The following is a 21,560-nucleotide window of genomic DNA, read 5'->3' on the forward strand; positions in this document are numbered from 1 at the left end:
TGGTCATAATGAAAGGCAGACTTTTGAGAGGTAGCAGTGACCTGTACTGCAATCCCAGAGTTTCAGGATAGCTTGGATCATGCAGTAAGATCCTTTTTATACAAAAAAGAGGCAGGAGGAGGTGGTTCAAGTAGTTAAGAGGGAATTTGCTGCTTTTGCAGAGGACCCAGTTTTTGTTTCCAGAACCCATGTGACTGCTTACAACTGCCTGTAACTCCAGTTCCAAAGGATCTGATGCCTTTTTCTGGCCAGGTGTGCATACAGTGCACAGACATACATGCAGGCTAAACACTTGCACACATACAATAAATATTTTTTAAAAAGGCCAATTCCAAATGGATTAGATTAACTATGAAAGGCAAAGTCAGGAAAAAAGAGGCCAAATGAAGGAGGGTAAAGTCAGAAGAGTGTACTGTCTATCTCCTTCCTTTACGGCCTCCACACAGGTTCCAAGAGCTTCACAGCTCTGTCCTTGAGTGCAGCAGCTGCTACGGGAGTCTCTCCTGAACTGTTTCTGCTCATCCTGTTTTTGTCATGGGTTCCATTTTTTCGTATGTTTTTATTTTGGTGTGCCCTAAGTGTTGAATGATGTGTTGTTAATGGCCTGGGTTCCTTTGTCTTTAAGAATAGTGTCTATTCATCTCAGCAAGCAGTTGATAGGCCTGGACTGGTTCAAATCTGATTCTGTGTGTATGGCATAAGTAGTGAACTCAAGTGCAATGGTGACCAGATATTCTGGCGGAGCTTGTGCAGAGTTCTGGGACTGACTTTGGGATATGCCTCTTCCCCTCCTCTGCCCCTCTCACATCTGGCTACTGTGGACTTGAGAAGTGTAACGTGGCAGCTGCCCTGCTCTCAGACAACAGAACACAGTGCTTCCCTCTCTGTCCACAAGTAGGCTCTTTCCTCTTCACCTCTGAATCTCCAGAGTCACTTCTCAGTATTCTGTGCTGTCATCACTGCTGTTTGTGAGAGTCTTGTTCTCATGCCAGAGGTAACTTGGAGCTCACAAAGCATGATGTGCTGATGGGACAAGCCATCTTTCTTATCTTCTCAATGATGTGAGCAGAATGGAACAATTCTACCCTCATTACAATCTAATAGAAGATAAGACGTGTACTCAGTGTGACTACTTGCAATGTCATCTATGAATATTCAGAGAAGGAGCCTCCCTGAGGGTCTCACTTTGTGGCCAGGCCAGAGCACTGCCCCTTGAGCAGTGCTTGTGAGCAGCCAGGTTCCAAATCATGTCATGCCAAGGTGGTGCCAGTCTCAGACCTCTTGAGAGTGTTTAGTGGGTGGATGCTTATCAAAGGGGCAAATTGGAATCCATTTATCTCAGGCTACATTCTCAAACAACAAGAGTCATAGCACACTGTGGACTATTTATGCTTCATGGATCTTGAACTTGGCATAGACACCACCTATGGTAGGTCTAAAACATCTACCATGCCAGAGGAAATCCCACTATAGAACTGGAGCCAGCTTTCCCCAGGCTTGATGTGCTATCGCTCAGAGCTCTATTGGGAGGGTCCTTGAGCCTCTGACTCCAACATAGACAAGACTCTAGAAACACTACAGTGCAGCAATGCAAACCCCTCAAAGTCCTGATGTGCCCAGGCCCAGCCTGTACAATTGATCAGATGAGTCCTTAAATCTGCTCCTGAGGCTGTCACCCCTAAACTGACCTCCAGCCCCACTCCCACTTAACACCCATTCTAAAATCTTCTGGACACTAATTTTCACTTCAGCCCTTTCAGGCATGCTAGCCTTGGGGTTGAGGTGACTACACTTAGCCTTAGATAGGACACAACACTATCTGGGCTCCAATCTAGTCTTAGCCCTCAGGGACTTCCAAGGGACACTGAGGAAATTAATAAGCCTTTTGTGAATTTGGTCATCTCCCTTATGAAGTCAGATGTCCTGGTTAGTTTTTGTCAATTTCATACAAACTAGAGACTCCTGGCAAGAAGGAACCTCAATTGAGGAATTCCTTCCATTAGACTGGCCTTTTTAGGCATGTCTATGGTACATCATCTTGATTACAATTGATGTAGGAAGGCCCAACCCACTGTGGGGAGTACACCCTCAGGTGGTAGTCCTGAATGCTATGAGAAAGTTGGTTGAGTATGAGTTGGGGGAAGGAAAAGCAAGCCAGTAAGCATCCTTCCTTCATAATATCTGCTTCAGTTCCCACCTCCAGGTTCCTGCTTGCATTTCTACCCTGACTTCCCTCAATGATGAACTGTAATGTGGAAGTATAAGCCGAATAAACTCTTTCCAGGTACTATTTTGTCATGGCAGCAGAAAGCAGACGAGAACACAAGTTCCATCTAAGCCTCCTGTTTTCAGAGGATTTCCATTGATATCTTGTTTGTTTTCCTGTGTTTTTCATGAGAAATTTCTGTGTTGCAAAATAGAGTTGGATTGGATTTGTGTGTGTGTATTGTTGTTGTTGTTTTGTTTTTGTTTTTACTTCCTAGACTGCTTGAAGGCACAAGCAAGGAATCCTACTGGAAGGAGAAGTTGATGTTTATATATTGCTCTTTAGCTAGCATCTCCCATCCTGTTGCATGTTTGGAGTGGCCCTGATGGGGTGCTGGAACTACAGGATGGAAGAGCTGAGCCTAAAAAACAGACACAGACTGGAGCAGGAGGAGTGGGACCCATACCCTGAGGCTCATGGAGAAGTGGGAATTTTCTTAGCACAGTTATGTTGGCCCACAGGCATTCTCTCCTTCCTCTTTGACTCCTAAACTGGGGACAGGAAGAGGGACTGAAGACTGAAGACACTGGGAAACAGGATCAGGACTGGGAAGTCACAGGAGCTCTGGTTTCTTCCAGCACTCTGTTCCATGCCACAAGTGTGGCTTTTCCACTGAGCACCTGTTATATGAGTTATATAAAATCTACTCTGCCCCAAATGATATCCACTGAGTGCCTCCCTGAGGATGACATCAACCAGTGAAAGACACCTCAACAAAGAGTTCCCTCAACAAAACAGCAGGACACACGGCATTTTAGTATGAGTTCCCTCAACAAAGCAGAATACATGGTTTAAGTTTTGGGTTCCAAAACATCAGTTATAGAAATCTACAATAAGCCACAGCCCACTGCATTGGAACATTGTATTCAGGAGTCTGGTTCATTGGTTTTGGAAGAGAACGTTGTAGTCTGAAGGCAGAGTCCTGTTTTGATCTGCACTAAAAAAGAAAGTGGAAAAAAGGGAGGAGATGAAGGAGAAAGAAAAAAAGACAAAGACCCAGTAAAAGAAAGGCTTACTAAAAGGACTGACCACTCTCCTCTCTTCTAAATCCACTTTTAAAAGAGCACCTCTCTCTCTCTCTCTCTCTCTCTCTCTCTCTCTCTCTCTCTCTCACACACACACACACACACACACACACACACACACACACACACACATACACTGCCAGGTGTGGTGGCACATGCCTTCAATTCCAGCACTTGGGAAGCAGAGGCAAGCAGATCTCTGTGAATGAGGCCAGCTTGGTCTACAGAGTGAGTTCCAGGACAGGCAAAGATACACAGAGAAACACTGTCTCAAAAAACAAAACAAAATAAAAAAGAGCACATCACTATGCCTTTTGAGTGACAGAAGTTTGAAATACTTTGTGGCCCCTTCTATGAAGGCCTGGAGTCATCAACTCTATTGAGACAGATGATGGCGTGCTGCCAGGGTCTAGATAGACAGTGTTTAATGCGAAGAGAAGAAATCAGATTACACCTACTCTAAGTTATTCTGTATTGTACAAAATGGGTTTTTCCGGCTGTGCATTGTCCTAAAAGAAGTCATTTTACAACTTAGTTTTCACTCAGTTTTGAGGGAAAGAGATGATTGCAGCCTCTGGGTAGAGCAGAAACTATACTATAACTATACTATCTGCTCTTTCCTGTCAGGTTCCACCCATCTAGGACAGACTAATATGACTTATTCCTGGAGGGAGAAAGGAGTCTCAGCACTGCTGAGTACCTGGTGGTCCTACCTCCTCGCCTCAGATCTGCTCGCTCCTCTGTGCAGAGTGAGACCAGCCAAACTGCAGTTTCCAGAACAGATGTCAGCCTTGAAGCAGAGGTTACAGGTTAGCCAAGGAAATAGTGCTCTAGTCTTTGATCTGTAACTCTACATGCCTCTGTTTCCTGCTTCCTGCCCCACCTTCAGCACAGGACCTCCAGACATGAACTTGGCCTACTACCACAGTTCGCCTCCTTTTTGCCTCTGTTCCAGGTCAGGACTAACCAATAATAGTCAAACACGCCTCTGGTGGGAGGCGTAGGACACTGGCTCCTTGTGGGTCACTCCTCCCCAGGACAACAACTCCTTAGGCACCTCCTTGCTCAGCTTCCAGGATTCCACAGTCAGGTACCTGTGTCTGGTGCTGATTCCACCTCTGAATAATAGTCTTAGGGTGTTCTCATTTATCAATGCTTAAGTCTGGTCTAGAGTGTCCAGGCAGTTCATTCACTTGAGGTTTTTTGCACGTGTGTGTATGTGTGTGAAGCTGTTCGTTCCTGGCAGTTCAGACCTGAAATAATCACACAGAAATCTGTATTAATTGCAATACCATTTGGCCAATAGCTTAAGTGTATTTCTGGCTAACTCATATATCTTAAATTAACACATTTCTATTATTTTATATTTTACCATGAGCCTCATGGCCTACTGGCAAAGCTCCGACTGTTGGCTTGTGTCTTTCTCCTCTGGCAGCTACATGGCATCTCCCTGACTCCGCCTACTCTCTCTATATCTTCCAGCCTGGCTATAGTCTGTTAAGCCATTGGCCGAAAGCAGCTTCTTTATTAACCAATAAAAGCAATACATATACAGAAGAACTTCCCAAAACAAAGTGTGGTTTTGGGGACTGAACCCAGGGACACAAGCATTAGGCAAGTGCCCCACTACTGAGCTACCCTGAGGTACTCCAGCACTCCTTGTTACTTCTTTATGATTGACTATGTACACTTAATGTGTACATAAAATGTACTTACAATGTTCAGCCTTAGGCAAATTAAATGAGACTTTAGTTGAGAAAGGATGACTCACAAATCATGGCATCGAGATCAGCGGAGGTCCTTGGTGAACAGGAGGGATGTAACCAGCTTGATGGTTTCAGGTGGTAGGGGATCTGGGCAATTAGTGGTGTAAGATAGGCTAAGATCCAGCCTTTTGTTATAAAACATTCTCTAAAATTATGCACTCAGTTGTTTGTTCTAAACTGAGTTTCCTTTGCTACTTAGGCACTGGTCAGATTTAACCAAATGGTTCAAATATACACATTTCCTCAACTGTACTATTAACAATAGCAAAGATATGGGGGCAACCTACATATTCAGGTCTACCAAGGAGGGAATTATTTCTGATATCACTCTGAAGTACTAGCACATGATAAATCAGACATAAGTATTGTATCTCATAGAAAAACCCATTGAGACCTGAAGACTAGTATGGGTCAGAGTTTAGGTTGGGGAGCAGAATAGCTGCTTCATAGATAGGGTTTTATTTTGGGGTAGAGAGTGTTTTGTGTTGTCTAATGAAGGGCCTGCACCACATTCAGCATGTACTGCACTCACTGGATTGTTTATGTACAAAGTGCAACTTATTTCCATGAAAGAAGAAGGCTTAAAATATCTCTCTGTGACTGACATACTAAGATGTTTGGTATTTGCTTCAAATAACCTGGGCACAGAGGAGATCTAATCAGTTACCAGGAAACAACTTTGGTTTGAGAGGGTGGAGGGTGGGAAACGGAATTACAGTACAATGCTACTCTGTCAGCCTTCTGCCCCCGAGTGGGGTCATGTCTTGAGCTTTAAATGTGGAGCTGGAGAGATAGGGCTGCACTCTCCCAGCGTGGCATTTTTTTCTTGGAGCTCTTTAGGCGCCCACCCCGGGCTCTCCTGGCTGGCCTGAGCTCTCCACTCTCCTTGGCACCAAACTGGAGATCCAGGATGCCCTCTAAGCCGCACCAGGCCGCACCTGCCTGGTATACACATATACAACTCCATCAAGCTTTGAAAAAGGACTAGACTGCTACTGTCACTGGGCGGGGCACGAGGCCACACCCCCGGACCGCCCAGGAGAGCACCAGGGGTGCGAGGCCCTCAGGCAGCTCTCTCTGGTGAACCGAGCTGTTTGGACCATGGCCGCTGCACAGCCCCGGCTTCCCGCGGGGGCGGCCATGGTCTGGCGCTTGGCCCGGGGCTGCTGGTCTGCGTTCTGGGACTACGAGACGCCCAAGTTGATCGTGGTGCGGAACCGGCGCCTGGGGTTCGTGCACCGCATGGTGCAGCTGCTCATCCTGCTTTACTTCGTGTGGTGCGCTGGCCGGGGCATGGTGGGCAATCGGGTGGAAGGGGATCCTTAGCTGGAGGCATGCGCGGGAGCCCTTAGGGCCCCAGGAGAGGGACGCCCTGCTCTCTTCAGGGTTGCCTCAAGAGCCGGAGCCGGCACCGCCCTGTCCTGCAGGTACGTGTTCATCGTGCAGAAAAGCTACCAGGATAGCGAGACGGGTCCGGAGAGCTCCATCATCACCAAAGTCAAGGGGATCACCATATCGGAGCACAAAGTGTGGGACGTTGAGGAATACGTAAAGCCCCCGGAGGTGCGGCACTTCCAGCCCCAGGCCTGAAACTCCTCAGCGGTATGACTAGTCTGAGTGAGCTGACCTACCCACCGCACTTTTATTTCTGCACCCAGGGGGGCAGTGTGGTCAGCATCATCACCAGGATGGAGGTCACCCCTTCCCAGACCCCGGGAATATGCCCAGAGGTGAGGCGGGTACAGGGTGGTCTGGGAAACCCTAGGCCAGTTACAGAGTCTACACTCTGACCTACAGTCTCAACTCTAGAGCATGAGAGTTCACAGTTCCACCTGCCATTCAGATGACGACTGTGTTGCTGGGCAGCTGGACATGCAAGGCAATGGTCAGTATGCACCAGGAACAGTGGAGAAGGTGGCGGAGTGGAGGGGAGTGTTAGCACTGACATCAGCCGCTTAACCAGTGTTTGCCCTGTAGGGATTCGGACAGGGCGCTGTGTACCCTATTACCATGGGGACTACAAGACCTGCGAGGTGTCAGCCTGGTGCCCGGTTGAGGATGGAACTTCTGACAAGTATGCAGGGTTCACAGACCTCACTACTAGTTTCCTTTGTCCTTACTGCTGAAGATCAGAAGAGCTGGAGGGGAGGAGAGAGAGACAGTGTGTTCTCCTCTCCTGGGCTTTGTGGGGAGACGAGACCCTGTCTGTACCTTTGCAGCCAATTTCTGGGTAAAATGGCACCAAATTTCACCATCCTCATCAAGAACAACATCCACTACCCCAAGTTCAAGTTCTCCAAGTGAGTCTGAGGGGCTGAGTAATATCAAATACAGTGCCTGGGTAGTGTGGAGGCATGTGTTGGGAACCAGATGTTTATAGTACAGGTCTGTGTCTTTTGCCATTCCTTAGGGGCAACATTGCAAGTCAGAATGACTACCTGAAACACTGCACGTTTGATCAGGACTCTGACCCGTACTGTCCCATCTTCAGGCTAGGCTTCATTGTAGAGCAGGCAGGGGAGAACTTCACAGAACTGGCACACAAGGTGAGGAAGGTGTGGGGACAGTGAAGCTGGGTGTCAGCATCTGCTACCCAGGAAAGGTTTTACTGCAGTCAGTTGTACCTTCTTTGTCTTGGCCAGCCTTGGCTCTGTTTTAGGCAGAGGAGAGAAATGTGACCACGGCCTGTGAATGCACCTGCTCAATTATTGACACCTGGTCCCATGGTTGGTGCCAGTACCTCATTATGCCTTCAAAGTCAGATAGTCACTTGTTCCCTGGACCTTTGTCTCTGAGCTCAATGCTCATTGGCTCATTTTTCTGCAGGGTGGTGTTATTGGAGTCATCATCAACTGGGACTGTGACCTGGACTTATCTGAATCAGAGTGCAACCCCAAATACTCTTTCCGGAGGCTTGACCCCAAGTCTGAGTCTGCCTCCTCAGGCTATAACTTCAGGTACTTTTGTCTCTGACTGCCTGGGCTCATGATATACAGTAGTGTCTGCTTTGACTATAGTTCTAACAAAAGTGGTCCTAAAGAGAGGAAAATGATTGTGCACAAGTCTGACAGCTTGAACACTGCTTTTGGCTTACTTAACCTTAGGTTTGCCAAGTATTACAAGATAAATACCACCACCACCACTCGAACTCTCATCAAAGCCTATGGGATTCGAATTGATGTTATCGTGCATGGGCAGGTACGCACAGCTGAAGAGTTTCACCTAGACCTGAGCTTGTCTAGCACCATGTCCCTTACAGCAACTCACCCTCAAGCTCCACTTCTGCCACAGCAGCCTATGATGGTCTAACTAAATGCAAGCCTGTTCTCTACAGGCAGGGAAATTCAGTCTCATTCCTACCATCATCAATCTGGCCACTGCTCTGACCTCCATTGGGGTGGTAAGAAACTCACTTGGGAGCCAGGGTGGGTTAGGGAGTGTCTGATATGCCCTTACCCAGTGGTGTCTGTTGACTCCAGGGCTCCTTTCTGTGTGACTGGATTTTGTTAACATTCATGAACAAGAACAAGCTCTATAGCCATAAGAAGTTCGACAAGGTGCGTACTCCAAGTCATACCTCAAGTAGCTGGCCTGTGACCCTTGCCCTTATCTTGGGTCAGGTCCCTCCCCCACCTAGTCACTACTCCCAGGATCCATCAGGTGGAGGGTCAACTTTTGGAGAAGGGGCAGAGCTACCGCTGGCTGTTCAGCCTCCTGGGCCTTGTTCCATCTCTGCTCTGACTGAGCAGGTGGTGGACACCCTTGACCAGCACCTGGGACAAAGGCTTCCTGTCCCTGAGCCTTCCCAACAGGATTCCACATCCACAGACCCCAAAGGTTTGGCTCAACTCTGATCTCATCTTCACACCTGGATCTGGGAGGGCAGAGACAGCCTCAGCTGCTTTGGCAGCCCTAGTGAGGATCTGTACTCTGCAGTAGCCAAGCCATGTCCATGTGACTGAGAAACGACATACCTGTGCAAGAGGACAGAACCTTGTTCTGGTTCAGGCTTACACTCTTCCACTTCCTAAGGCTTATGGGAAGAACTGGGTTCCTTCCATCTCCTTTCCCAACCAAATTCCTCATAGAACCCCTTATCCCTTCCCTGACCATACTTTTGCACAGCCTTCTGGGACCCAAAATCAGAGCTAAGTCCTCTTGTTTTGTAATTCTAAGCCCTCCTTTAGAAGTCATAGCACGATGAGCCCAATAAAAATGATGAGAGCTTTCTGGCTTTTAATTTTTTCAGAGTAGCTGTGGATTTAGGAATATAAGGCAGCAGGGTCAGTCCCCTTCCCGGGGTCCCTGCACTCTAAGGTTGGTTAACCAGCTTAACCAACCTTAGATTTAGGGTTTAGGGTACAGGCACACCTGCCTAGGGAACCAAGGCTATATTCAGAATCCTTGGAATGGGGTGGGGACATTGAGCAGGCTGACAAAGCCAGCACTATCATCAGGGCCTGGGGTAATCTAGTTATTGTATCTTTTGCTATTAGTGGAGTGATTGGCTAGGCAAAGCCTGTATCTTGGTTCCTTGGTGGCTATGTCTATGTTCAAAGCCACCAGAAGGTATCCTAGCTCAGACCAGCACACCAAGTGACAGAATGGCCAAAGACCTAGCAAGGAGACCCTTCAGTTTCTGCCCACATTACCTGAAGACAGTACGTTTTTTTGTGCCTCTAGTTGTCATACCAAGTGTTTATAGGATGTTCTCAGTACCCTCAGAGCCTTCCATACCTTCCCTTCCTTGGTCATGGATTCCACATGTTTAACTTCCACCAAATATGTTTAACTTCCTCCATGTTTGGCTTATAAGATGCCCAGTTTTAGGTTGAGACAAACTGCCCTTTCCAGTTGAGTCTCCAGCTACAGCTTAACAACCAGGGGCAGAGATGCAGTTTTCTATTTTAGAATTCCTAAACTGACCTCCAAGTGAACCCAGGCTGGGTGGTATCTATGGTGGCACTGACCTATCCTGTAATGCTATAGGATGGCTCTGCTGGGAGACAAGCCAATGCCTCTTAGGCCCAGAGACCAGGAAGCATAGTTAACCATCTCCCTCCTCCCCCATCTCCCTAATTTGATTTGATTTCCATTCAGAAGGTCCCAGCACTGCCAACTCAGTCCACATCCCAAACAAGGGGGATCAAGCAGATATCAGGTTTCTCCCTACAGACAACCCAAGCTCATCAAGGTTTAGACAAGTTCCTGATGGACAGATGCTAGATATTAAACTTTCCTTTCAGAGACTGAGGCTTCCTGTGCAAATACAAAACAGTAAGCTAAGAAGTGGCAACTATAGGAGGCTGGAGAGGTGGCTAAGCAGCTAGGATAACTTGCTGCTCTTTCAGAGAATAGAATTTGGTTCTAAGCACCCACATAGTGGCTCATTACATCTATAACTTCAGTTCCAGGTGAACCAATGCTTTTTTCTGACCGCTGTGGGTGCCAGGAATACACATGGCACATATACATACATGCAAACAAAATATTCATACACATAAGTTCAGTAAGGTTTCTCATCTCCCTGTTAGGCTTCTATTATTTTGGATTTCTGAATTTGACACTTTGGCTATTGCCCTGGTAAACTGGCCTGGACCAGAAAGCAGTAGACAAAGGCTGCATTTAGCACAGTGAGATGCATGAGCGCTCTAATTTCCTGAGACTAATGAAAGGCTCTGCTCATCTAGCAGATGGGTCAGTGTCAGTATAGAATAGGAGCTACTTATTCCATCACTTTACAGTGATGAGAGCATCTTAGTCTTAAAAAGGTTAGAGATTAAGCTTCCCCTTTAAGGGTGCCAGCTTCAGTGTTGCGGGTCTCTGATGTCCTGAGGGGCAAGTGGTGACTGAGTATAAGTCCTCAACAGATTTCTCTGAAACCTGTTTCCCCTCATTTTCCTTGTTCCCTCAACAGTTAAGCCTAAAATATGAGAAGGCATTTTTCTAAAATCTGCCTTAAACAGGGTGTTCAAGTTTATGATAAATGATGTTTAAAAATCCTTCTTGTGGGCCTTAGGCTTATGAGGTACTTGCTGTAGTCCACACAGACTAGGTAATTCAGAGAAGGTCTACCTTTCAGGCCCATCTTAGCCCATCTCAAGACAGAGCCCCAGGTCTCACTCAAGACACGGAGTGACAACCCTCTTCAGACTTTGCTCTGAAGCAAAATTCCTGGGTCTCCACATGTTTAGGACCTGGATTTCTCAGAAAGTAGCTCAAATTCTACTCTCATGAAGCTGAGGAAAAGGCCCATTTGTCTGAAAATGCACAAGACTCTGTTGGTCTGCATCCTCCCTGTCTACACCTCTACCACATCTCAGAACCTATCTCAGGTTCAGACTAGGAGGCAGAAGAGCGAGCTGGTATGGGAGCAGAAAGCAGAAGCTTCAAAACATATTTATTTTGAAGGCAACTATTGAGGACAGAGCCATTGCGGGCTCATGCTTGTTTACAACACCTTGAGACTTTTTGGAAGTATTCTCTCTGGTCTTCCCAGACTGTGGTTATGAGATTGGAAAAATCAGGTGGTCAGTGGTGAAGGCATCTGGAGCAGGCATTAAGATACCTGTTATGGGATAACAAGGTGTTTTAAGCCTAGGCTTAAGGACTTGTTTGGAGCAGCCATTCTATGGTCTCCTGGAGGTATGACATATTGTAGTGCTTGGCAATGTTCTTGAAGATTCTAATCTGTTCCATGAAGACCTGTAGGGACAAAGAGACACAATGACTCTGGGTCCTACTCAGAAGGAGGGGCAAATGACCCAGTGTGTCTGTGAGAATGGCCCACCTCAGTGTGGATGGTAAGAACAAAGTCTCCTGCACAGCTGCAGTACACAGGCATATGGGTCTCTTTCATACCACGGCACTTCAGGCATACCTGAAACAAGGAAGCAGGACCACTGATCATGGCTCAAACCATCATCACATTGGATCCTATCTGCAGCTTTTTAGCCTTGTTGAGGAAGGATGCCTCATGGAAACATTGGCCAGTTTATTTCCCTACTGCAGTCACATCAGGACTCAGTGTTTTGATGAAATGCAAGAAATAAATCTTGCCAGCTCCTTCCTCTTTGCTGTGGGTATCCCCAACCTGGATTACCAAGGTCTGGGGGTGTCCCATGTCCCAGCTGGTTCTGTCCCAACAGTTGCCCAGAGATACACCCACGGACTTTGCCCAGGTGCTTATAAGGTGCTGCCAAAGCTTTCTCTGCTCTGCTCTTGTACTCTATCACTGACAGAGTTTTCTCTCTATTGTCTATCTCCTTCCACTGGGTGGAAGAAAGTGCCCTTAGAAGGCACCAATGGATGTGGACAGAATTAGCGGGCTAGTTGCGTGGATGAAGAGTGACTCCTGGAGCAGTGCCTTGGAGGCAAGACTCAGGACCCAAGTATGCTTTTATTTTCTCTGAAATGCTGATAGTTTCTGGAAACTCCGGGGTAGACTGGGGAGCTCACCAGGTCCTGCAGAGTGAAGGCCATCAGTTTCCTCTGTAGGGCTTCCACCAAGGCTGACTCAATGGCAGCTGAGTCGTAGGGGGCCTGACAATTGGAGCAGAGCCACTGAGGCAGGATGGCCCCATCCTGGGAGAGTGGGGAGGAAGACTGAGAAGTCAGTGTGAGTGGTAGCCATGGCCCACCTGGGCAATAGCACATCGGGCTGGTGTAGAGTGAAGATGTCAGAGGAGCGGTGGGGCAAACATAACCATCACTGCTCTTGGCTGCCTGAGCCTTTTATTTGTGATGATCAGACCTTTTTAAGGCAATTTTCTAGCATGCTGTGGTGGGATGGCTTGGGAGTGGCTGTTTTAATCCATAAATGAGTCTTTGAGCAATAGGTTGGATACTATAGGCTGGGCTACATGTCCCAAGCCACTTTGGACATTTAGAGGTTCTGATCACCAGCTGAGCTCACCTGAGAGAAGGAGGAATCTTTGCATAGGTCCAGGTCTCTGCAGAAATTACAGTTGTAACAAATCACCTCAGGGAGCACATAGGAGTGGCAGGGATTCCTGAACTGCGCCTCCTCAGAGAATTCACCAACGTCTACCAGTCGAAGTAGGTCTCGGTTCAGCTTATTCACCTGATTTGTGATGTTTGTGTCCAGAGACAATACCTATGGTGACCACAGCCCATTAGGAAGCAGTTCCCAGGCCTTTCTGCTACTCTGGCTGGACCAAATACCTCTTTTACGCTCATTTTCAAGTATCATCTTAGCCCTTCCTCTTCCCATCTGGAAGCCTCAGGAAGAGCTGATTCTCTATAGTGGCAACTCTTTGACAGTGAGTGGAGACTTCACTGATGAATATATTAAACATTTCAGGTAAGAAACATTGATTCTACACAATACCTTCCAGAAGCCAAAGAGGGAGGACACCGTAACTTATATTAGGAGGTCAGCATCACTCCAATACTGAAACCAGACAAACCACCATGAGAAAGGACAGAAAAACCCTCTACATGTACTAGCAGATGAACACACCAATATGGAAAAAATACAGAATCCAAAAATAAAGAAGCACAGATAAGATAAGGTCAATTAAGTTTTCTTGTTATTTATTTTTTCCTTAAAGACAAGAGTCTTATTCTACAGCCCTTTGAAGATACAGGCTGTCCTTAAACTACGATCTTCCTACGTGTCTCAGCCTTCTCTAGTGCTGGGAATGAAGTGGTGAGCCATCATACCCAGCCTAAAAAAGATTCCAAAAAAGAGTAAACATTCCTCAATGGAAAAAGGCTCTGGAACTGGATACCCTCATGTTCAGACAGAAAACTTGTGCAGAGATGAGATAAAAAGGACTACAGATTGCAAAGTACAGTTCATCCCAGCTTGTTTTCTGGGAAAGGTGGGTCAGTGACTGTCCAAAGTGTGTCTGTAGAGAAGAAACATTCCTAGCTCACTATCTTAAACCCTAAGGTGTAGTCATTTGATATTCAGTGTTCAGCCTCGGAGTGAAGCACTGGGACGCTCAGATGGCACAATGAACAGTAAGTGCTTTGAGTAATGACCCCACACGGTCACTGGTAATACCATCTCACTATATTGGTCTGCCTTTCCCAGAAAACAAGCTGTCACCTCATTTGGTCTCAGAGCTCTGTTCTGGCTCATCAGGCCCTCTGGTGGCAGGTGATCCATGAACTTCTACTTCTACCTGCTATAACTTTCCCAGTACACCAGCTTTCCTACTCCAGAGCCTCTTTGCCTGGTTCCAGGTCCAGACCTATCAGCGGGCTTCTCCTGTAATACCTGAGCCCAAATGCTTCAACAATGGTTGCATGTGATAGATAACCAGCAAATCCTGATGGAATGACTGAAGGATTTATATCTGCTCTCACCTTACACACATATTTGATGAACTCCAGAGCAGGATTATTGAGCATTAAGTGTGAACCAGGGAGGATAGGGAACATCTCTGAGGGCTCAGTGGAGCTCCGAGAACCTGTGACTTTCTTCTGAATTTTTTGAGTGATGGTGAAGAAGCTCTGAGTGAGCTCATTTGCCACATAATCTTGAGAGAAGGTGATCATTCCTGGGAAAGAGAGAGTGATAAGGGGCAGATTCAGCTGGCAATGGGTATCTCCGACCCATTTTCCTGTATCATCTGAGGCACACAGAAATCAGGCCATGACACATAGCATGGTTCTTCCGTGACCAGAGACTGCTCACCAGGAAGGGCTCCAGCTGCCCCGTTAGCCTCTTGGGAGAACTGGCTAGCCCTCTTCCTCTTCATAGGGGTACTGCTTGGAACACTGTGTCTCAACTCATTCTTCATGCTATGGTACACAGCCACGATGTATGCTGCAGAGAGAGGCAGAATTAGGTCACAGGGTCTGAGAGTCAGTGATGTGCTGAAAAATACCCCAGAATTTGAACGAGCCCTGTGGCTGGCTAGATGGTTAGACATCTGAAATACCATTGCTGGTGATAACTTATCTGCTGTCTTTGGATGAGACCAAAGACAAAGAGAGAACCGGAGAACTGGAAATAAGGAACTTGTAGTCAGGCAGTGTCGAGTACTCGGGAGACAGACTCTGAGATTAAGGCCTAGTCTATAGAGCAAGTTCCAGGACAGTGAGGGCTGTCCCAAAACAAACAAACAAACAAAAAAACCCTAAAACCAAACCAAACCAAAAAACCCCAAAACAAACAAACAAACAAACAAACAGAAACAACTGATGAATTCAGGGAATAAATAGAACAACAAGTATGTGAAAATAGATCCTTAACAGCAAATGCTGCTGATAGTACCCTAAAATCTGAACGAACATACCTGGACTATTTCTTCCTTCTTTTTTTTTTTTAAAAAGGTTTTTTTGAGACAGGGTTTCTCTGCATATCTCTGGCTGTCCTAGAACTTGCTCTGTAGACCAGACTGGCCTCAAACTCAGAGATCCACCTGCTTCTGTCTCCCTGAGTGTTGGGATTAAAGGCATTATGTCACTACTCCCTGGCTAACCTGGAGTATTTCTTGAGACAGGCTGCAAAGGTGAAGACTCAAAAGAAGTAGACAAGGACATAAGCAATGACAACAAAACCACCACAGGTACAGACCTGGGTGTATGAGAAGTCCTATCTACTTGCCAACAATTTAATGACCATGCTCACCCTCAGTTTTTCTGTTTTAATGAGTGGCAGTGAATTATAAAAATACTCTAAGTTTTATGCTTACTAAACATGATAACCATGCCTACAAATACTTTCAAGGTGTAAGAGTTTTCTATTTAGTGAAGCCCCAGAGGCCAGCTTTATTACTGCATGTGCATGCACATGTTCCCAGGGATGTTAGTCATCAACCTACTAGAAATAGAACTGGAAACACCTTAGGGGCAGCTGCTTAAAAGGTCTAGAGAGAAGACAGAGAGCCCTGCTGGAACAGGTAAAGAAAACAGCAATTCCACCAAGTTGAAATTTCCAACAATTTTCCTCTCCACAACAAAGAGCCAGAACCATTTTTAATATAACTCAGCTGGTTGTCCAGCTTCAGCTTGACTCACCTGAGACAATCATGAGGAAGTAGCTCTGGCAAGAGGCTGCCTGTGGCAAAAACTGCAGAATGTTCCAATTGTTCTCCAGTAGGTCTTCAACCTCAGATTCCTCCATACCCTCTTCCTCCTCATCCTCTTCCTCATCCTCTTCCTCATCCTTGGTTTCCTCCCTTTCCTGGGAGTCTTGCTGTAACAGAAAGATAACCCCTATTTCCAACATGGCAATAATATATAGCAACAAGACAGAGACAGGACTCCTCCAGCCTGAGTCTCCTGGATTCTGACATTGTAAGACCAGTGTTCCATGTGTAGCTCACTTGGGTGACTGTAATTGTGATTTTCATTTATGCTTTTAGAAGACATGTCAAAATTATCAAACTCTCCCTTCCAATAGGGCTAACCAACCAGAACTTCCTGGTGACCAGCTTCTTCCTCTGAACTTAGCAATTTCTTTATAGCTGGGAGCAGTACCTAGAATCTGTGGCCATACTCAGAATGTTAAGGCAGAGTCACTGGAGATGAGGGTTTCAAGGCCAGCCTAAGCTATACAGTTGGAACCTATCTCACAAAGTAGAACTTCTTAATTTGGTGACAATTTCCCACAGACCCAACTTAACTGGGTGCCTGTATTCCTGCCAGGGTGAATTCACTTCTACATGCAGAAACTACATTAACACTATGCCATTATCCCGATGGTCACATTTCCTTTCTTCCCTCAGTGAGGTCTATCTCCTAAACCCATCTCTAACTAGAACTGGTCCTGTTCAGGCCTTGGGAGTCATGGTACCTAAGGAAGCCTTGTCCTTGTCCCCCCAGATTCGCTGATTACTGAGACCCCAGCTTCTAGTCTTCCTGCTGGCCAGTGCTTCCCCTTTTGGCTATCTGTGAATACCCCATGGAGAGCAAAGGTCTGCTGTCTCAGCCTGCTCCCTGGGTACTACTCTAGCATGAGACGATTACCCATATTTCCATTTCACAAATGCCACAGCCCGTCCCCCACATGGCTTCTTGCTACAACCTCTATTCACCACAGGTATGGCTCACATCTGTGCATCTCCACCTGCTAGCTTCTGGACCCCATCTTTTCACAACTCTGCATCCTTTGAACTGACACCATATACTTTTTCCCTGTGGTAAGTTATTCTCAGAATGGGCAAGTAGATGTCAGAATTTCCATCTTCACTAACCCTGAATCCCATCCTGTGCAAAGTGGGCACTGTTGGCTCTCGGTGAGCACCTGAAACTACTGCCCACCTGAAACTACTGCTTGAGCTGTTTCAGTTCCCAAGGTGCCTGCTCTTGCACCTCTGGCTTTGCCATTGTCTCCACAGCTCCCCCTCCTCCCTCTTTTCCCCGAATTCTTGCCAATTTTTGCCTCATGGAAAGCTCTTTGCCCTTACTAGGACTAATACTATGCTTTCAACTTTTTCTATAAGCTGATGAACTGGGTGGAGTCAGTTTTTTGCTACTATTGACTGAGGCCCAAGGAAAGCATTACTTGTCACATGGGTATGAATGTGGCCCCGTATGTATGTGGAACCAGCCCTAGCTCTCTTACCTGTCCACAGTGAATACTAGATGGAACTTTTCCTTTGATTCCACCATAGTTGGATGGATCCATCCAAAGAAGAAATTCCCAGCATCGAGAGAAAGAGATTGTCAGGGAATGGAAGATCTCTTTAGAATGGATGCTGCAAGAAGTCAGAAAGTACTAAAGTGACATAACAGCTTTCCTTATTTTTTCTTTTCCTTTGTAGTCATGTACTCTTTTTTTTTTTTTTTAACTTACAAATAAACATCAAGTGGATTCAGACAGTCCCTCAAACTTTCGATGATACTGAAGAAGCTGCCTGGGAATAAAGGTGACCAAGAAAAAAGCCAGGGCACTGGGTTCACTGTCTCCATCTTACGTCAGGCACATGACACTGGCAGCATTGCTTCCTGTTTTCCGGCACCTACAAGTTTTCTTCATCCTTACCACCGCTGGCCAAGTTGGTCTCTATTACTTATCCCACACGGTACCTACCAGTAAGGAAGTCCTGAACATACTCTGCCTCCTCTCTCTCTCGCTCTCTCTCTTTTTAAAGATTTATTTATCTTGATGTACATAAGTATTTGCTGTAAATGTTTATTGTTCTATCTGAATTGGAGTTCAGATTGGGTGGCTCACAAAGTCCTATAACTATAGCTCCATGGATCTGACTGATAACCTCTTTTGCTCTGGTCACACATCCCACCTCTCCCCGAGTCTCTCAAAACAAAATCAATAAGAAAAGCTCAAGACTTCATCTTATTTACATTGGAGTCTCTGAGCCCAAACAGATTTGTGAATATGATTTATCAAGGAAGGAATCACTGCCTGAAGCCAAAGGTACAACATGGGGTCCAGCAATGGAGAGCTCCATATGACTGACTGCCTGGAATCAGAACACTCCCATGTGCCCATGCCCACATCTGTGAAAAGTTTATGCAACAGTGCTTTTCAGAACCTTCTTAAAAATAGCAGGTATACCTTGAGTATTTCAGACTTGAATGTTTTATATCTGAGTTGTCCATGCAGGTAAACATAATATGAGTAACCACTTTTTCATGCTTGACCCTTGGTGTGTGCTGTACCCTTCAAGAATCTCTCCAAAGCCATGGCAGCTGTATTACCAAGATGCCCCTGACACTAACCTGTTTGTGATATATTCCACATAGGCAAGGGCATCCTCTATACAGCGTTTCTTGGTACAGAGGATGATGCGATTGAAGTTGGCATAGATGACTGATGATCCCAGTCGCTTGAACTCAGCAATGAGCCTAAGGAGTAAGTTCAGAATTAATGAGCTGCCTTGGTATAAAACGAAGTCAGGGAATATGAAGAGAAACTATGAAGAAGACCATGTGATACTGAAACAACAAGTATCCTAACTATACTTACAAGGGCAAAAAGGAAGAGATTTCTTTCTTTTTTTTCCCTTTTTTTAAAAAATTTATTTCTTAAAAAAACTATCTTTTCTCATTTTACACGCCAAATTTATTTCCCACTCCCTCTCCTCCTCTCTTTCTGGCTTTTAAGATGAGGTTTAGGGGCTGGAGAAATGGCTAAATAGTTAAGAGTTTTGGCTGCTCTTCCAGAGGATCCAGGTTTGATTCCCAGCAGCATCCATTTAGGGATGGTCACAATCATCTGTAACTACAGTTCTGGGGGTATCCATTATATTTTTTCTGGCCTCTCTGGGTACCAGAGACAAACATGGTACATACACACATGAAGGCAAAACACTCATGCAAGTTGGGATAATCTTTTCGTACACTGTGAAAATGTGTTTCCTCACCTGCCTAAGGCACTTCTGATTGGTTTAATAAAGAGCTGAATGGCCAATAGCTAGGCAGGAGAGGATAGGTGGGACTTCTGGTGGAAGAGATAGGAACTCTGGGAAAGAATTTGAGGTGGGAGCTGGGCAGTGGTGGTGGATGCCTTTAATCCCAGCACTTGGGAGGCAGAGGCAGGTGAATCTTTGTGAGGTCGAGGTCAGCCTGGTCTACAGAGTAAGTTCTGCAACAGCTAGGGCTACACAGAAAAACCCTGTCTCGGAAAAAAAAAAAAATCTGAGGTGGGATATTTGTCAGCCAGATGTGGAGGAAGCAGGACATACGGATGAACAGTACTGAGAAGAAGTAACAAGTCATGTGACAGAATGCAGATTAATATAAACTGGTTAGTTTAAGGTTTAAGAGCTAGTTGGGAACAAGCCAAGCTTTCAAAATTAATTAAAAGTTTCCAGGTCATTATTAGAGACCTGGCAGTCCAAAGAAAGACCTGCTAAATCATACACATTAAAAAACAAAAACAGATGAGGTCTGACTCCACTACTAGATCTGACCCTGAACTTTAGGACTCAGGCAATCCTCATGCCTTAGCCTCCTGAGTAGCTGTGACTACAGGTGCATCCACCATGGCAGAGCAAGATTCCCCTGATTTTAGATGGGAGTCTGGTTATATCCAGCATGGCAGAAAAATAGCAGAAACAAAGGTAACAGATAGCTCCCATATATGATCCTCATTCATGTTTTTTCCCCCCTTCCCTTCCCTCCCTCTCTCCATCCCTGATTGTGAGCCCGGTGGTGGCAGTACATGGCTTTAATCCTAGCATTTGAGAGGCAGGTGGATCTGCGAGTTTGAGGCCAGTCTGGTCTACAGAGTGAGTTCCAGGACAGCCAGGGCTACAGACAAACTGCATTGAAAAATCAAAATCAAAAACAAAACAAAAGAATTTCAATACTCTTTTCCTTCCCCCAGCTCTTCATAGCTCCTCCCCAACCTCTCTGTCCATTTAACTTCACAATCTCTCTTAATCTTAGTCATCCTTTTTAGACTTATTTATTTTTAATGAGTATTTTCCTTGCATGTATGTTAAATATACTGCATGTATGCAGTGTCAGCAAAGGCCAGAGAAGCCCAGTAGAGAGTGTCAGATCTCTTGGAACTGGATGCTGGGAAATGAACCCAAGTCCTCTGCAAGAGCAGCAAGTGCACCTAATCACTTGGTGGAGCCATATCTCCAGCACTGATTCATTTATTACTTCTAATATCACAACACTAGACATAGCTGACTGTCCATTACAATGGTACATTCACACTTAGTGTTTAAAGTGTTTTCTTTTGTTTTTGAGACAGGGTCTCACCATTAGTCCTGGCTGGCCTGGTAATCACTATGTAGACCAGTCTGGCCTTGAACTCACAGAGATGAACCTGTCTCTGCCCAACTGCTGGGGTTAAAGGCGTGGACCACTACATTCAGTTAAGGTGCATTACTAAAACAAGGTGCATGAGAACATATTAATATAAAAAGGAAGTAGTACCATGATACTTTACATAACTTTCTGAAAAGATGAGTGCACAAAGCCACAATAGCACCAAGTCTGTCCTGGGATTTATGCTTCCCAAAGGCACTTACTTGGCTTGTGCCCCTTAGCCCATAGCCCGAGGTGAAGCACTCACTGCAAGAAGAGTTTCTTCATCATATTGTGTAGTGTCCGGTGCAAGGCTGGGTCATGGAGCAGAGAGCATGGTGACTGGAGCCAGCGGTAGAAGTGCATAACCTGGTTGTCAGCATAGATGTTGTGGTACTGTGTGATCTCCTTTACCCAGCCAACAACCATGCTCTTCAGGATTCTGAAAGATGGCAAAGAATGATGACCCATACTATATGCTGCTGCTGGTATCACTGTCCCATCTTATAATTCCCATTGTCTAAATTTTATTCCCTGGGTTCCATAACTTGTGAGTTTCACCTCCTTACCACCTCCCTCCACATAATTCCCTATCTTGCTCACCACAGCTAGATAAGAAGACACCTGATAGGCCTTTGTCCTTTTTAAGACTTATTTTTAATTTTTAAAAAACTTACATGCAGCTGTGAGAGTATGTACAGTGAGTATAGGCATCCACAGAAACCAGAAGGTATCAGATACACTGGAGCTAGATTTACAGCTGGTTATGAACTACTCAACACGAATTTTGGGAACTGA

At 45.8% G+C, this 21,560-nt stretch overlaps 2 protein-coding genes across 2 annotated transcripts in view; one reads left to right on the forward strand and one right to left on the reverse strand.

Annotated features, from left to right (window-relative positions):
- Window positions 1–6,117: 6,117 nt before the first annotated feature.
- On the forward strand, window positions 6,118–9,285 carry P2rx2 (purinergic receptor P2X 2). The gene is made up of 11 exons (XM_048447164.3): window positions 6,118–6,334; window positions 6,485–6,620; window positions 6,716–6,787; window positions 6,867–6,942; window positions 7,035–7,131; window positions 7,277–7,357; window positions 7,468–7,603; window positions 7,884–8,014; window positions 8,162–8,255; window positions 8,392–8,457; window positions 8,537–9,285. The coding sequence occupies exons 1-11, from the start codon at window positions 6,159–6,161 to the stop codon at window positions 8,909–8,911; spliced, it is 1,440 nt and encodes a 479-aa protein (XP_048303121.2). The 5' UTR covers window positions 6,118–6,158; the 3' UTR covers window positions 8,912–9,285.
- Window positions 9,286–11,440: 2,155 nt separating this feature from the next.
- The window catches only part of Pole (DNA polymerase epsilon, catalytic subunit), a 52,867-nt gene continuing 42,747 nt past the window's right edge, over window positions 11,441–21,560 (reverse strand). Inside the window, exons 40-49 of the mRNA XM_048447477.3 lie at window positions 21,031–21,204; window positions 18,720–18,845; window positions 17,602–17,734; window positions 16,053–16,230; window positions 14,725–14,856; window positions 14,394–14,587; window positions 12,973–13,173; window positions 12,516–12,641; window positions 11,848–11,937; window positions 11,441–11,762 (exon numbers count right to left, since the gene is read on the reverse strand). Coding sequence (XP_048303434.3) covers window positions 11,661–11,762; window positions 11,848–11,937; window positions 12,516–12,641; window positions 12,973–13,173; window positions 14,394–14,587; window positions 14,725–14,856; window positions 16,053–16,230; window positions 17,602–17,734; window positions 18,720–18,845; window positions 21,031–21,204 — 1,456 coding nt within the window. The 3' untranslated portion in view covers window positions 11,441–11,660. The remainder of the gene's footprint in view (window positions 11,763–11,847; window positions 11,938–12,515; window positions 12,642–12,972; window positions 13,174–14,393; window positions 14,588–14,724; window positions 14,857–16,052; window positions 16,231–17,601; window positions 17,735–18,719; window positions 18,846–21,030; window positions 21,205–21,560) is intronic.

Source organism: Myodes glareolus, chromosome 2, assembly GCF_982192425.1.
Source record: "Myodes glareolus chromosome 2, mMyoGla1.1, whole genome shotgun sequence".
In the NCBI taxonomy this organism is placed as follows: Eukaryota; Metazoa; Chordata; class Mammalia; order Rodentia; family Cricetidae; genus Myodes; species Myodes glareolus.

Bases quoted from the DNA above. Each gene is read 5' to 3' on its own strand.
- P2rx2 (XM_048447164.3), top strand. From the start codon at position 6,159: ATGGCCGCTGCACAGCCCCGGCTTCCCGCGGGGGCGGCCATGGTCTGG. The intron at 7,604-7,883 runs GTGAGGAAGGTG...ATTTTTCTGCAG, and splicing joins TCACAGAACTGGCACACAAG to GGTGGTGTTATTGGAGTCAT. The intron at 8,256-8,391 runs GTACGCACAGCT...TGTTCTCTACAG, and splicing joins ATGTTATCGTGCATGGGCAG to GCAGGGAAATTCAGTCTCAT.